The sequence below is a fragment of the Pelodiscus sinensis genome, chromosome 4 (assembly GCF_052426305.1).
Source record: "Pelodiscus sinensis isolate ZL-2025 chromosome 4, ASM5242630v1, whole genome shotgun sequence".
In the NCBI taxonomy this organism is placed as follows: domain Eukaryota; kingdom Metazoa; phylum Chordata; order Testudines; family Trionychidae; genus Pelodiscus; species Pelodiscus sinensis.
In genome coordinates this window covers 17,880,415-17,897,851 of record NC_143055.1, presented here as the reverse complement: position 1 = coordinate 17,897,851, position 17,437 = coordinate 17,880,415, and the positions used below count along the sequence as shown (strand labels likewise).

At 39.2% G+C, this 17,437-nt stretch overlaps 2 protein-coding genes across 7 annotated transcripts in view; one reads left to right on the top strand and one right to left on the bottom strand.

Moving 5' to 3' along the window:
* LOC102463770 (uncharacterized) overlaps positions 1-15,367 on the top strand; it is a 37,443-nt gene extending 22,076 nt beyond the window's left edge. The window contains exons 8-9 of one of the 2 annotated variants that reach the window (XM_025190508.3): positions 698-854; positions 14,639-15,367. In XM_025190508.3, coding sequence (XP_025046293.3) covers positions 698-854; positions 14,639-14,694 — 213 coding nt within the window. In that variant the 3' untranslated portion in view covers positions 14,695-15,367. Of the gene's footprint in view, positions 1-697; positions 855-5,344; positions 9,401-14,638 lie in introns of those variants that run through there. The other variant, XM_006134726.5, reaches the window with a different exon arrangement.
* The window catches only part of NSD2 (nuclear receptor binding SET domain protein 2), a 189,292-nt gene continuing 177,417 nt past the window's right edge, over positions 5,563-17,437 (bottom strand). For all 5 annotated transcript variants that reach the window (XM_075930890.2, XM_075930893.2, XM_075930891.2 and 2 more), the window contains one exon: positions 5,563-13,461. In XM_075930890.2, the coding sequence (XP_075787005.1) occupies positions 13,193-13,461 (269 nt within the window). In that variant the 3' untranslated portion in view covers positions 5,563-13,192. The remainder of the gene's footprint in view (positions 13,462-17,437) is intronic.

The following is a 17,437-nucleotide window of genomic DNA, read 5'->3' as shown; positions in this document are numbered from 1 at the left end:
TTTCCCTCAACAAAAAAAATCCTTGGTGTTCCTGTCTTAAAAAGTTTAAGAAACGCTGTTCTAGGGCACCTGGTATTGGCCACTGTCAGCAGACAGGATACTGGGCTAGATGGACCTTTGGTCTGACCGTTCTTATGTTAAAAAACAAACAAACCTAGAGCATGCTAATCTTGTCCTGTCCTCCCTACTTTACCAGCAATGCCACCCTTCAAAGCCATGTTAGTCTCTAGCTCCCAAACCTCCTGCAATGCTTAGAACACTACCCTCTAGTTTGGTTCACCAACGCATAGTCCTCCCGCACACCACCTCATTCAGGTCACTCTTAAAAACTCTTATTTCCATGATGCTCACAATAAGTTAATAACAACCTTAAGAAATTCTTAAGCGTGGTTTCCTGGGCTCTCAAAAGGGTTTTTGCCTTTGAGTAGTGGCAGTGTACCACCCAGAGTCAGGGAACCTGTGACCTTGAAGGGAGGTTTTTTTTTTTTTTTTTTTTTAAATTTAAGCCCAGAAGCCTTAAGTTTCTCCCTCGTACGGACAGTGTGTTCCTGTCTCTCGTAGCTGAGATGTTCTTCACAGCAGGGACACTCTTATTTAAAGCCCTGAATCATGCTGAACAGCGTACAGTGTAGCTTAACAACTATGACAGCCTTACCAGTCTGATGAAAGTTCCTATTTTATATTTTCACTTCCTTAGAGCCCAGATGTGAATCCAATTCTGTGTCCTCCTAATGCATTCTGCCCAGCTGGGAGCAGTCAACCACAGTATTGTATGGAAACATTTCTTTATAAGGCAGGAAACTCTTGTGAACTGGCTCCTCTAACCATTGTACTACTAGCCCTTTCCTCAGCAGGTGAGTAGTATATACTATGCTATAGTAAAAGTGGTACATATACCACCTGCAACTTGGGTAACTTCTTGTTTAAACAACGGTTAAGGTGTTCCTTTGATAGTATATTCCTAACATTTTCATTTCTATCGTGATTTCTCTTCTTTGGCCACTTGCATTTTTGCTTTCAGATAAATTAATTTTTGTGCCTTGTTTCCTAGAATTCTCCAGCCTATTTTCATTTGAAGACACATTCGGTGATCTTGTAATACATGGGCATACTATCCAATTTGTAACAGCCCAGCCATTCACTTAACTAAATTGTCTGTAAAGGGTTAAACCCAGAGACAGTGGGTATCCAGGAAGTGTTGGCAGGGAGCCAGGAAAGCCAATGGGAAGAGAGTGAGAGTTGAATTAAAAAAGGTTCTACCTGTTTCAGTCTTTTGTGTAAATTTAGAGCAAGAGCTAGGGACAGATAAGTAAGCCGACTAGTCATGCAATATCCATGTCTAGAAAGGACGAGAACCTTGGAACAATAGATATGTACATCTAAACAGGGAATGTTTAGACAGACACGATCAAGTTATTTTCTTTAATTCTGGGTTTGGTTGAACTCCTGTGCGCTGATTTATGTACCCTTCCCCCAGTACTCTAACTGTTAAAAGGAATCTCAGAGAAGTAATTCTCTGTGCTTTTGATCTACTTCAGATGCTCTGTAACATGTAGCAACCAAGTATGCTTTATCAAATATATGTTGTTAATTCACATTTTAAGTCTGTGATCTGATACTCGTGTTCTAGATGGAAGGAAGTTGTGTGCATGTGCCTGAGATTGAAAGTCCACTATAAAGAAATTACAGTAGTTTGTTTTCAAGCATCCTCCTGAAAAAGGGTTAAAGAGCGTGGGGTTACCCCACAGGAAGAAATTCTTAAGTGTGTTTTCCTGGGCTCTCAAAAGGGTTTTTGCCTTTGAGTAGTGGCAGTGTACCACCCAGAGTCAGGGAATCTGTGACCTTGGGGAGAGGTTGTTTTTTTGTTTTTTAATATAAGCCCAGAAGCCTTTAGTGGCAGAGTATTTTAAGATCTCTTGCAAGCACCCACTTCTGCACTCAAAGTGCCTGAGTAGGGAACAGCCTTGTCAAGGAGGCAGCAGTGGTGGGATAATTTTGAATCAGGAGCAGAGTTCAACCAACTCCAAAATTAAAGAAAATAACCTGATCACATCTAATTAAACATTCCCTATTCACTTATGTATCTGTTCTCAGGTTCAGCCCTTTCTAGGCATGAATATTGCCAACACGTCTTGGATACCCACTATTCTGGGTTTAACCTTTTACAAGCCATTTAATTAACTGACTGGCTGGGCTGTCTAGAAAAGGAAGCACTCCTACCATTCATCATAGATCCATTCAGGAATTTTGTGATGACTTGGCCTTTCAAGAAGCCAGATACTGACATTGAGATGAGGCAATAGATTAAAATGGTAATAGAACAAGACACTGCAAATGAATGTAACATGTCAAGTGTGATTTTAGGAAGAGCACTGGTGGTTTATTCAACTGCACCATAGGGATGAAGCTAAGAGTGGGGTCTCAAACTCCTTGGCTTTATGAAAGGATGTGTAGAGTTATCCTGCTTTAAGGGGTTGGAGCTTGCTGATTCTGTGTGGAGGTTCTGGCCCAAAGACAGACACTTGGGAGACTAAGGTAAGTATCGAATATAAACCCGGTTGAGAAGTTTTCAATTAATACGAAACCAAAACTTTCAGCCTCAATACACTTACTAATTTCACACACTCTAAGGGCAGGTCTTCATTCATGACCCAGTGCTACAGAGGGATGCCTGATATTTAGAGCCAGGATGCTGCTATGTCATCAGAGGCATCCATTACTGTCTGTAAAGCCAGTTTGGAGCTTTTTTCTTAATTATTTCCATGAGTTTCTCCCTGCTGTCATGTGGGAATTTTGCAATTAATGACACTTTCTTCAAGTCAAAAAATGTCTGATAGTTTTTATGCAGGGTTTGAGGAAATTTAGCCAAAGCTTAGAATTACCAGGTGAGACAAATCGGATAGTCTTGCTGCCACAGGCTATAACAGAGAATGCAAGGAGGGTTACAATCACCCTATCTTTTATGCTCTCATAAGGCACAGGATACATGCACTGTCCCAGTGGACGCTGCCATTTAAAAAACAACTGATCTCCTGCATGAGCCACAAGTGCATCTACAGTAGGATCCACATTAAGACATTCAAAGAAATGGCAGCAACAGCACTGCCTTCTTCCCAAACATCATTTTGTGCCTTTCCTGCAACCCCCATCTTTGTCCATCCCCGAGCTCAATTAATTTTGCCCCCTTTTTTCCTCACTCCACCTACCCCTGTCTCCTGCTTGTCAATGCACCTCTGCTCCTCCCCATCTAAGCCTGGAACAACTATCTAATTCTCAGGCCCGGTGTTCCTGCAAGCACAGAAGTGTGTGTACAGGAAGCAGAATGTTTTTCACCGGAGGAGGGAGCAGAGGTGCCATGATTTGCTGAGTTTTTTCTGCTCCTTTCCCATCTCACTTTGGGAGAATAGCACCAGCCATTCCCCCGCCACCCAAAGAAAACCCCCAACCTCTCAAGGCTCCAAGAGGAAATGATAGAGCTTTTCTTGCTTCCTGCAGCAGAGCTGATTGGATGCACTTCCTCAGGAGGTAATGAAGTGGTGAAAGCAGCCAGTTTGATGGGATTTTACCTGATTGAGACAGGAAATCATTTGAAGGCTGGATCCTCTCCTCTGGATTCACCTGATACCACTCCTGGGCTTTTCCATCAGAAATGCTTTTTCAAAAACAAACAAACAAACCTATTCAACATTTCTTAGCAACGTTCCCTATAATCTTTTCCATCTGTGTGTGGAATAATTTTTATGTGTATTGAGGTAGATGTGAAAATGCACCACCCGTAGAAATACAAAAATTAGCTGTGGGTGCTCTGCTAAGCAGCTGGGTGACATCTGAATTTCTCCCGAGTAGCCACAATGCTCCTTAGTTAATTCATGGATTTCAAATGGAACATAGTCTGAATGAGGGATAAATAGAAAAATGCCACATTCATAAGAACCCAGGAATCTACTATATAGTCTGTCTGTCCAAGAACTTCTCCTAAAGGGTAAGAGCTAGTACAATCAAATTCGGCATACAGCTGTTGTTGTCATGACTTAGGGTGTGTCTAGACTACATGCCTCCTTCGACGGAGGCATGTAGATTAGCCAGATCGGAAGAGGGAAATGAAGCCGCGATTAAAATAATCGCGGCTTCATTTAAATTTAAATGGCTGCCCCGATCTGCCGATCAGCTGTTTGTCGGCAGATCGGGGGAGTCTGGACGCGATGCCCCGACAAAGAAGCCTTTCTTCATCGACACAGGTAAGCCTCGTGAAACCAGGCTTACCTGTGTCGATGAAGAAAGGCTTCTTTGTCGGGGCATCGCGTCCAGACTCCCCCGATCTGCCGACAAACAGCTGATCGGCAGATCGGGGCAGCCATTTAAATTTAAATGAAGCCGCGATTATTTTAATCGCGGCTTCATTTCCCTCTTCCGATCTGGCTAATCTACATGCCTCCGTCGAAGGAGGCATGTAGTCTAGACACACCCTTAGAGAAAGGTAAGCAGTTGGTTGTACCAGAAAATCATCCAAAGAGAGAGACAATCACCGGGCAGGTGAAAGGGATTGGCTAGAGGTATGCCTATGCCCCATTTGGGACTGCCCCAGTTCCAAGCCTGCCCCCCCCCCCCTGCGCTCTTTAGGAAGGGCCTGGAGGAGCAGAAGCTTCTCCCTGTCCTCTATATGTACAGAAACATTGCTGGCTGTTCCTCTTTGGCAGTGAGTATGGGGAAGTGCACAGTCTGCAGCATGCCTGGTAGGAACAGGAAGAGCAAGCAGCCCTGATATGAATTTTTTTTTGTTAAAAACAAAAATGAGTTAAGGACCTGAGCAATGCTAGGTAAACGTACTAGTATTTCATAAAGGTTCCCAATACTAATTCAGAGTTGATGTAAATCCACAAATTTACTATGAGCTTGTATTTGCTCAACCTAAAAGTTGGACCTCTTTCTGCCCAAGGTGGGCATGTTGGTGCATCAGAGCATAAATGTGTCATTAAGATCAGTTTCTCTAGTATGGTTCTGCCAAAAAGCAACTGAAAATAGTATTGCAGAGCTTGATATCTGTTAATTATTTCCATGTCCAGCAAACTCAGTTTACAAGTAATTTTTTTTCCTGACAATTTTGTACTTTCAGCTAGAATCAGTCTGGGTTTTTTCCTCTTTGTGCCTCATTATGGGATCATAAAGATTCACATCAGCTCAGAATTAGTCCTATGAACCTTTATGAAATACTAGCACACTTACCCAGCGTGTTGCTCAGGTCCTTAACTGTCAATTGATTTTGCTTTATCAATAAATCTCAGACTAAATAACCTGGCAAATTTTCCCATCCCCCCGAAAATAATTTTCATTCTTTATTTTCCAGGCGCAGTCCTTCTTGTGTCTTTAATAATTCTGAAACAAAGGCAAGAAAATGTCAAGAAAATTTTAAATGCTCCATTACTATCAAAAGGAGCAAGACAACACACAACTTATGGTGTAATGGGGCACACACAACCAGTATACGCTGGCTGGTAGTTCAATAGGATTGCACAGAATAGTAAAAGTCTCAAACATTTTCTTCATTTCTTTTCTCATGCCTAGTGACTTGACAGATGTTTATTTAGGACTGTATGTATGGGCAGAATGTAAGACATTATTAATCCAAGAGGATTTGTTTGTGTAGCCAAAACATGTAATTATAGCAATGAATGATCAAACACGAAATGTACAAGTGATTTGATTTCTGTAGGCCTGGCTTAGTTCAGGAATAGGCACATCATTACACACTCTCACTCCTACATCCAAGGGAGAAAATGATGTTTCCTGGCAATCCTCTCAAATTCAAGAACACATAATACCATAAGTGAGCATTTAGTAGCATCATATACCAGGGCCTGTTTAAAGTATGTTAGTTATTTCTAATTCCTCTTAAGAACATACAAAATCTCTTCTGCTCCCACTGTTTCCCTTAAGGAGTGAGGCAGAGAACGCTGTGTCCCAGAGTCACCATTCTGCAAAAATGGGGAGAATATCCGTAGAGAAAGTGGTGGGCAATTACTGAAAAATACCTCTCTCCTGTGTTTCCTGCTAGTCCCCAATTGAAGCTGGGGACTAAGAAAAAGCTGCTCACTATTATAGGACTGTAATATCAGGCAAAAAGCCCAAGAATATTTCTTCCTCCTTCATGGCACTCAGCTCTACATACAATCCAGCCCTTCAGAGCCACCAAACTTCCTGTAAGAGTGGTGAGCAGGTGCAACAAAATGTATGTTTATACTGCAAAAACAGATCTATGGCATCAAAGCTCAGAGACCATGTCAACTAACTTGCACCCCCAGCCAGATTTCAGATACCAGCCTCCAGTCCAAGCCTGAATATCTACACTGCTATATTTTAGCTGTAGAGTGTGAATCCAAGTTAATTGGCCTTGGCTCGAAGAGAGTGAGGGATTGTTTTCCTGGCCTTGGGATGAAAACCAAACCTCACCTACAGACAACCTCCTAACCTGAAGCAAATTCTTTCCAGCAACCAAGCATCACACCTCAAACATACTCACCCCAGGAACCTACGCCTGCAATAAACTCCATTACCAAATCTGTCCACACATCTATACAAGTGATACTATCTCCACATAAGCCACCACATCAGCAGCTCACACAACTGCACATCCTCTGATCATGTGATCTATGCCATTAAGTGCCAACAATGCCCCTCTACCATTTATATTAGCCAAACTGGATAGTCTCTACAATAAAGGATTAATGAATACAAATCAGATATTCAAAATGGTAACACACACAAACCAATTTGGTAACGTTTTAACCTGTCTGGGCACTCATTAATGAATTTAAAAGCAGCCATTCTTTTGCAAAGAAATTTCAGGAGCCAACAAGAGAGATACTGCAGAATGGGCCTTCAGATGCAAATCTGAAATCTTCACACAGGGACTGAACAAAGACATCACCTGGATGGGCCTTTATATTCAACACCCAAATGACATCAAAAGCTAGTTATCGGGCACTTACAGCCCACTCTATTAGTCCCATTTAGCATAGACTCTATAACTGACGGGGGAGGGGGGGTTTCTCCTTCCCTTTCCCCCCCTCTTTCTGCTTTAAATTTTGGGTTTTCTGTGCTGCCTCTTGCTCCAATCATATGAAGAAGTGGGTTGTACCTATGAAAGCTCATGATACTATATATATATTTTTTTAGTCTTGAGTGCTACAGGACCACTTGTTTTTAAAGGTTGATTTTTTTTTTAAATTTACAGACTAACACAGATACCCATCAGATTATAAAACACAACATACTACCTGATGACAAAAGATAAATGTATGTACCATGCTGTATTGGATACAACATACATGAAAGAAAGTATTAAATAATATTTAAATAATATCTAATATTAAAGTGTCAGGAATTAGAAACTTCTTTTAAGACAGTGTTTCTCAAAGAGGGCTCTGGGCCCACTTTGGGAAAGCCACAGCGAGCCTGCCCCACCTGTTCGTTTATCTAAAGGGTCTTTAGCCACAGAGTCTTCTGGCTCCCATTGGCTCCGGTTCACCATTTCTAGTCAAGGGGAGCAGCCTGGGCCATGACACTTCCCATGACTCCCCTTGGCTGGAAATAATGAACTGGAACCAAGGGGAGCCGCAAGGCTCTGTGGCTATGGATCCTTTAGGTAAAGAAGAATGAGTCTGGTAGCAGCTTTCCCAAAGCGAGCTCACGCCTCCCTTTGAGGAACAGTTTTAATGTACCAACTTCTGTTGGTGAAAGAAACAAGCTTTCAAGCTTACACTGAGCTCTTCTTTAGGTCTGTGTACGTTGAAAAACCTTTCTAACCAATAGGAGTTGGTACAATAAGAGATATTATCTCGCCCACATTGTGTGTCTACTCTTCTGGGACCAGCTCAGGTACCCCACCATTGTATACAGGAATTAGCACTTATAGCTAAGCCTGGGACTAGTTAGCTCCAACTCCTTACTGAGTCATAGCAGACTCCAGAGTGCCTAATTGGCTGGAGAAAGCAGCAGGAACCCTCTGAAGCCCAGCAGCAGTATTAGGCCAATGGCTGCTCAGCGCATTCTCCCACAGTTGCATTAGTTCCTATGTCATGTCCCCTGACTTGCTCCTGACTTTTTCCTGCTTTGGATCCAGCCTCATTCCAAATAACCTGGCTCTGACCATCAATGCTGATTCCTTATTTTAGTTCTGACCTTTGGCTCTGGCGTCGCTAACCCTAGGCTTCTATTTCTGGCTACCAACTCCTGCTCTAACCGCTAGGCTTACCTTCTGCTCCAACCAATAGGTGCCACAACCACCATTCCAGTCTCTTTATTACCTTTAATAATACTGAGTTTAAAAAAAATTGCTGTGTGAATTTATAAATTGGTTACACCCCTCTAACCATCTCAGTTTTTAATCAATTAACTGACTTTATCAGTTCAGGTAAAAGTAAGGCCTGATTCTATCCTGGGTCCTTCTCCTTTCCTATATAATTAGAGAAGTAATGTGGCAGTGAACATCTGTAAGAGCCCTGATCCTGTCCCTAGGGAATAAGAGTCATCAGGAAGCATGCCAAACTCATTGCCAAATGACTAAAATATATGGGAAGAACTGTGGCGCTTGTGAGCAGGACAGTGGAGGCATTTTTGTACTCTACCACCTCAAGAATCCCTGTAGGATGAAAACAAGTCTGGACAAGGAGTGACATGTCCATGGTCAAGGTCTCTCCATAGGTTTCTTAGCTGGTTTGTGACCGCATGCAGGGTGAATAAGTTGAGGTTCCAACCTGTGGACCAAGCTGAGTTCTTTCCTCTGGCAGAGTGAAGATCCACAGGCAGAATAGCTATGAAAGACATACCTTTTTGGAGCTCCTGGAGTCTGTTTGGGGAAAGAGGGTCTCTTGACTTTTAATGTGCTTCACTAGATGAAGTGGGAGAAAGAGCTGTAGAAAGTAAGAGTCCTGGTGGGTGCAGTATAAATTAGATTGTTTTCTTGCTGGGTCAAAGACCTTGGTTTATGTGTTATAGTGTGCCCCTCAGCCGTTGGAGCATTGTAAAATAAATGAAGTATGAATTTTTTATACATTAGCCATTGCAAATGAGAATAAGGATTCTAAGTAGAAGCGAGCAGTTACAACTCTTCAGTTTTAGGCAGGCACAGTTATTTCATTTTAGGGCCTAACCCAACTCCTAATGAAGTCATTGCTTTAGAACCAGGGATATCAGATGATACATTTTTTCCACAAGAGCCATTGTCAAACAGGCACATTCCGCAGTTCTTTTGTCTCTCTCTACACATTTAATTAATTCACTGACTATAGCAGTATTTGGCCAGATACTTTTACAATTATTACTTTCTTTTACCAGGATCACAAAACCATTAACCTGTATCAAAGCCACAAAGATCTATAATACAGTCATTAAAAAAAAATAAGATGCTGAGCACCAACATGATATTCCAGAGAAGTGTGATTCTTCTCTGTTTAAAAAAATGGGCAAGTTCAGAAAATATTTCACGAGTGTATTTTCTCTTACAAGAGTGGTACCCAACTGTTGCCCGCAGATTCCTGGTGGTCTGTTATGGTACTATAGAGGGCCAACGGAAAGTTGGGAACTGAGAGGCTCTGTGCTGGCCTAATTCTAGTCAATCTCTTTAACTCCCGCCCCCTCCCAAAGCATAAATTTACATTATGAAGCTACAGTCCTTTCAAGCCATAATGACATAGCAATATACTCATGTATTTCAATAATATAGACCATTTCATTGTTTTTTAAAAGGTTAGGTAAGAATAGAGTCTGTAACTAAGCACTTTCCCAAACAAGAACTGGCAATTAAAAAAAATAAGATAACCGGGAAAGAACTTTAATATGTGAAAAGACACTGAAATTTCTCAAAGGCCTGTCAAGGAATAATGACTCCGCAATATAGAACATCTCCATTAATACTTCCCCAAAGTAATTCCAGTATTTTAAATATTTAAAATACCCCCTTGAAAACTTACCATGAATACAAACTATTGAACAAACCAGCAATTCCGTTTAATTAATTATATTTTCCAGATAATATAAAAATACTTCTGATGTTTCAACTGAAACCATACTTCTAAAGTGTCTCTGATTTCATCAGGAGGCAACAGCACATTTTATTTTGCCTATTATGTACTAACTTAGTGTAGCAGAATTTACTGAAAATCAGCTCTTATACTTTAATGGCTGAGATGAAATGTAAACATTTTGACATAATTTCACGATGTGTATGTTTCAATTGGGATTAGATGCCTTTACAATTGTATGTCCAATATTTGTAGATTTTGACCACTAAAGATTAATGTGTTCCTTTTACACAAGACTGTTTAAGATATAAGGTGTAAAAAGTATTAATGAAAAAAGCCCTTTAAAATATCTTCCTGAATCACAGACTAAATTATATGCTGAGCAATATTTAAAGCAACCCTACTGAGTTCTATGTGGTTGCAGGAGATGTGAATCAGGGGAGAATTTGACTCAGATCTGCAATAGATATTTTCAAAAGTAATGAATAGAAGGAATAGGCTTTTCAATAAATTAATTAATTTAACTAACAAAGTAAACATCTACAGGCACAAGCCCTAGAGTTTATTATTCTCAGGGATGCAAGTAACTATTGGCTCAAATAGTTTACGATTGGGAAGTAGAAAGAGTAAACCACAGACAACAGGAAATCACTCTCTAAATTATGAAAAAAAGTGTTGGAAGTGACAGCCATGGAGACTGAAAACTTTATTTATCCACAGACAAGCGCAGCATGAATGGCAGTAGTGCACACTGCTGCACAACTGTGCTTCAGAAACTGACCAAGAAGATAAATTGGCAGAGTCCATAATCATTCAGTTTTTGGTCTTTGCAATGGTGTCAATTAATACCAGTGCCGATGGTAGTTTCTGTGATAAGGACATCTGCCCACAAAAAAAAACAGAACACCTATTCCAACACACTAGAACTAGTACAACAATGAGGTGACTCAAAGTAACTAGCCAATGAACAACATAAAAAATTTAAAGCACTAGAATTCAAGGTAAGTTTTATAATAACTTATTTAAAAAGTATTTGTATGACGCTTTCCTCAGAGGTTATTTTATCCAAAGAAACAAATATTGAAATACTCATTCTTATTACACCAAATTCCTTCATTTTGCTTGAAAGTCATCAAAAAAATTGTCTTTTTCTCATCCCTTCCCTTCAAAGGGCATCTAACCTCCCTCCCCCATCCTAAAAGGATATACAGCATACCTTTTTGGTTTTCATTTTAGGTACCTGTCTATGCTTTAGCCTTGGCAGTATAATAAAGGACCTCAGAAGAAAGAACATTCCCCGTAAACACATTTGAGAAACTTTCAATTTTTACATCATGTTCAAGACTTTGTATAATGATTTGCTAAAAGTGAAGTAAAAATCTCAACCACTAATGTAACACTTTTTCCTACACTGAACTGTGTTACTTCAAGCAAAGGATTAGTTGAAAAAGGAAGAATTAACCTTCCAACAGTGTTTATAAATTTCAATCCAAAACCACAAAGCAGATGCTCAATTACAAAATAAAAATATTTCAAATTTCACCATGGTGTAAAGGTACATTTTAGAACTGTTTAAATTAAAAATTTCTAATAAAATGACACACAAATTTTCATATGGGGAACAGCTGTAGATTTCAATAATTAAAGCTAGATCTGCAATCAAGCCCTGAAAAAAATCTTTTGAAAAAATATTACATTTTTATGATAAAGCTATGCTTCATTTAAAAAAAAAAAAAAGAGCCACACAGAGGTTCCGCACTATTAAAGGCAAACTAAGCTAGACCATATACAAATTATTAAATGGGCATAAGAGTGTGCATTGCATTTATGTGGGCTGAGTTATGACTGTACAAGTCAAAACTTGTTTGTAACATTGCCTGACCAATCACAATTACACAAAAACGGCATAAAATAGAAGATAAAATTTAGCTATTTTTCTATACCATTTTACCTGTTAGCCTAACTAATATGTGTATGTATGTATATTGTAAATTTGAAAATCTTATGGGAATAAAAAAATTGAGATAGCTTCGCTGAAATAATGGAGTGGTCATAAAAAGCCAGGTGGTAAACTCCTACATCAGTAAGGAATTACTTCAAGTAGTCTGCCCTGAGTCAAATAGTCCTTTTCATAAAAGCTGTTGAAAAAAGGACATAACCAAGTTAAATTTTATCTTTAATTATGTCATGTGTGTTAGGAAGAAATATTTAAACAAACTAGATTTTAAATGAAAAAATGTAATAGATTATTCAGTTTCATATTTTAGTTCTTGCACTACTATGGTGCAATGTTTGGATTGCAAACTGGAAAAATGCTTGCTTCTGAACAAAAAATTATTCATTGAATTTGAGAATTTTTTTTTTAATTAAAAACACAAAAATCCTAAATATTGTGCCTCAATTGCAACATATCATCACTAAATCTGGATTTGTATAGCACTTCAAAATCATGTATATTTCTATTCATCTGTAATTAAATTCAGGACAAAAAAAGCATAGAAAAAAATTCTTGCAAGGTTCCCCTTGCTAATACACAGTGTGCTTCTTTCCACCATGCACCTTATTTCTTGGTGGAAGGATGTTTACAACAATTTTTATTTAAGAACAATTAGCCATTCTGTAAGAGCAAGAACAAATTATAAAGTCTGTGGTTATAATGAGAAATGCACCTGGATAGGGCATGCCACTTGAGCACTTCCTCCACAATGAATACAAGGCAAACAGCTCTCATTGGGACTGCATACACCACACAATTTCTTATTTAAAAGAACTTGAGAACTAACAACATCTTTCAAGGATACACTATTTTAAACAACTGCTGGCTGGCAAATACTATCTCAAGAAACTACATTTATATGCCTACCTGGTTTGATTTTAATTTACCCCCAAATGGAAAAACATTGGAGGGAACCCTTTACATTCGTAAAATTCAAGTGTAACTGTAATGCTGAGTAATATGTTTGGTTTGTCCTGAAAAAATTCTGAACTGTGTATGCCACAGTTCTTTATCAGTGCAGATGCAGCAGAAGACTGCTGTGGTTGGCTCAGTGGATTAAAAATGCTTTTTTATCCAAGTGTAACCTTACAGGATATATGTAAAATTGTGTCCTTCTCTGGCCCTATACACAACTTATCTACAAGATAGTGTTGGCAGTAGTAACTGCAGTTCATTATTATTTGCATTCAGCTCTCATCCATCTGTTCCTTCGCTTTTTTTTAGGCTTCAACTTGGTCAATTTTTTTGGGGGTTTCTCAGTCTTCTGATTTTCAACAGAATCTACCCCAAGAACATGTTCAGAGCAGCATAACTGTCCATCTAATGTAGAATTTAGTACTGTCCCATCTTCGTGTTCCTTGCAGAAAGAATTTGGGCAGAAGTGGCAAAAAGAAACAGAAGGCTTGCCACAAACATCACAGTGGTGCCAAGGACACTCCCATTTTCCTGTAATCAAAGATGAAGAAAATTAGATAAACTGATTTTCTCTTTGGTAACTGGAGAATAAAGTTTATGTTGCAAAAAGCAGAAAATAAATGTAGTGTTTTAATGTCTCCATGATAAATATTGACTTTGCTTTTTAAACAGTGTAGTTCTAACCAAAATATAACTGGAAACAGGTTGAACCTCTCTCGTCCAGAACTTCTGGGTCCTGACCAGTGCCAAACTAGAGAATTTGCAGAACCATGGAGGTCATTTTTGTCTAGCAGTATTACCAACGCTTCCAGAGTTTACTGGACTCTTAGAAGACATTTAGGGGTAAATTAGAGCAAAATAACAGCACAGAACACAGAGCCAGGACTGGTGGCAGTAAACAAACTTTATGAGACCATGGAGAACTTAGCCACACCCATGATAAGTTAACTAAAATCATGCCGTACCATGGATGTTGCTGGAACAAAGGGTACGTCTAGACTACATGCCTCTGTCGCCAGAGGCATGTAGATTAGGCTACCCGACACAGTAAAATGAAGCGGCGATTTAAATAATCGCCGCTTCATTTAAATTTACATGGCTACCGCGCTGAGCCAACAAACAGCTGTTCAGCTGTTGTAAATTTAAATGAAGCAGCGATTATTTAAATCGCCGCTTCATTTACTGTGTCGGGTAGCCTAATCTACATGCCTCTGGCGACAGAGGCATGTTGTCTTGACGTACCCAAAGTGTCCTGGACTAGAGAGGTTCAACCTGTAGTCTGTTAAAAGCAAAACAGTACTGAACAGCACACAACCACATTTTACTTAAACAGCACTAAACTAAAATCAGTATAAATTATCCAGGGAGCTATTTGCATTATCTTTTGGGTTCCAGTCAATTATAGTAAGAGCTTTCTGCATTTTAATGATAACTTCTGTTCATGTCGAAACCAAATAAATTCAGTGAACTCAATGCTGTTGCTCTTTTGCTTCGGTCAATTTGTGGCATTTGGAAACCTCTATCCTTCCCAGAAGTTACAGCTCAGAACTAATACAACACTAAATTTACTTTTGTGTTACATTTCTACATGCACATCTATCTTTTCCCTTTTCTTACTTCCAAAAACAACAACAAAAAGTGGAGTAGAGTTAAATGCAGGGAAAATTAATTATTTTTTGAGCATTATCTACATGTATCTTCATTGCAGGTGGTGCAAATATCACTGAAACTGGCCAAGTTGCAGTGTCCTGTGGGGATTTGTAGACACCCTATATGTCCTCAGCACACTCTTTCAAGAGGAGGTACAGCTCCAATCGTCACTCAGTTATTTCTAACCATCAGAGGCAATGAACAATATGCAGGACTCATTGCTATCCCAGTCTGCTCGCTTTTGGGCAAGTTTAGAATGTCTCTCAGTCGTGCACTTAGTAATTAATAAAAATTTCTGCTGTAAGCTGGGAGTTAATCAGTTGGAAATAACAGAAGAGGAAAAAGTCCTTGTGTGTGTTGATCCATCACAAGATGATCATGAGTCACCAGCATGATGCAGCCAGAAAATGGTCAAATGTGATCCTAGGATGTATGACGCACATTATTTTCAGTAGAAATAGGCAGGGATTAATGCCATGGAGCAAAGCACTGTGTATAATTCTGCTCACCCACATCTAGGAAAAATTAATTCAAACTGGAAGTGCAGAGAAAAGTCAGGAGGATGATCAGAAGAACGGAGAGTCTATCCTACAATAGGACATAAAAAAAAGTCTAGTTGTTTAGTCTTGGCTGAGATGAGATAGCATTGCTCTCTATACATACACTGGGGTAAAGTGCAGGTGGGGAGAAGAGCTATTTGAGCACAGTATTGAGCCAAGAGAAAATGACTTTAAACTGGACATCAATAAATTTAGGAGGTAATTAGAATTTTTTTTTTTTACCATTAGAGGAGTAACTTTCTGGAGTCTTCTAATAGGTGTAGTGTGTGTGTGTGTGGGGGGGGGGGGGGGGGCGGGGGCGGCGGCAAACAACTTCTTACTAGTTTTCAGATGGAACTTGTTAAATTTATATACAAGAATATACTCAGGAGGTCTCTTCCAGTCTATGTTCCTATTCCATGCTTCTTCTGCATAGCCCCATACCCCTAAACCGCCAAGACAGCTAGGCACAGGAGGGGTACACTCTCGATCAATGTTCATTGTGCAAGGAAAGTCCAGGAGAGTGATCTTCCAGGAACGTCTATATTGGCATGGTCTTCTGGAACCAACTGACTGATGCAGGTTAGACTGGTTTAAATCAAAGTGATTTAAAGCTGCTGTTTAAATCACCAAGGGAAATGCCCTAAAACTTTTCCATTTCGACTTCAGGGGTTTTTGTTTTGTTTTGTTTTTTTAAAGAAAAGTGCACTCTCATTTATTGATATAACAAAATATCTTAATTTACCTTTAGAACTTTTACACTAGATACAAGTATATACTTTTGCTATCTAAGAGGGTACACTAACTATAAGCAATTATATATCTTAGTATTTTCAATTTCCTATTAATTGTACATTGCTTGTTACAATCCTAATGAAATAAAGAGTAAAAAGTAACAAATTTTACAGAGTGCATAAAACAGCAATATAAAAGCATCTTTATATTTAAAAAACCCCCTGAAATGCTTTGATAAGAGAAGTTTATGTATCCAAAACACATTCCATATTTACAACTAAATGATTTATTAGAGGGATTAATTGTAGTTAGTGAATTAAACTAATTATTTCAAGTTAGACTGGGAAAATATTCAAACACGCCTAAGTGAAAATGACTGGACGTTAAGTTTCTAGTCTCATGAAAATGGGAGTCCCCTAAATTATTTAAGCATTACTAATATAGCAAAGTAGGTCAGCCTGGGTTCAACAGTTAGATCCTCCTCCCCGCAAAGTTTTTTGGTACAGAAAAGCAGGCTGTAAGACAAAATTTTTGAGAGAGACTTGTGGAGTCAACATATTGATTTTTTATTTTAATATTGTAAGAGATTATATTCTGATGGAATCAACATCCAATTCCTGGAACTGATCTGTTAAATTGGGAATGAGCAGCTAGATGGATTCAAGAGCCTAGGAACAACTAGAAGTAAATGAACTTCACACATTATCCCATGACAGACTGTGTTGAGCTAAGCCATCCTCTCATAACTGAATCCAAGGCTGAACAATTTCCCTAGCAGTGTAAGTTGGAAAAAGATTCACTCCAGCAGTAGCATCAACTTAGAAACAATAAGTGAAGACAGGTCTACTGAATTCAAAGGATTTTTTCTTTCCTGAAGTTAAGGAAAAAACAGGGGCAAAGGAAGTCATGAAACGACCCTCCTCTGCACCATGGACTTAATTATATTTAGAGCCTGGACCATCCTTAGTGTTCACATTTTTAGCTACTGGTATCTGTGGTGTCTTGACACCATAACTGATCCCTTCATTCCAAGCTTTGATCAGAGGCAGGGTTCCCACATCAACAACTTCATGTTCAGCCAATCACTCTTGCTGTGGAACATTGCTTCCTTCTCCTTTTCATGTTTCACATAGCAGGTTTATGCCTGTTACAAGATCTGTAACAGACCTCAATCACATTTGAGACAGAAACTACCTGAGATCCACAACACCAAGGTCTTTGTACTTATCTCAGTGCAAATGCTGTTCTTTGAACCATCTGAGTTCACAGGTTCTTCTGGGGATGATTTCACTTTTTAAGCCAGCAGAATTCTGGCCTAATTGAGTAATGTGAGCGCCACTGTCTGGGTTCCTAAAACTAAAGGTCTTTTCCCCAGAAAGGCATGAAAGACGGTACTACTACATCTCCATCTTCAAGGGGTCTGACACCACTTACAAATATTGCACTCACCATAACGATAAAAAGCTCTTGATTTCAAAACAGCAACAGTCTTGAAAAGGTACAATATATTCAGTCTTTTAGCAAGCCTTGCACAAAACATATTATATATAGCTTCTTTCCTTACCTACCCCTTCACAAATGCT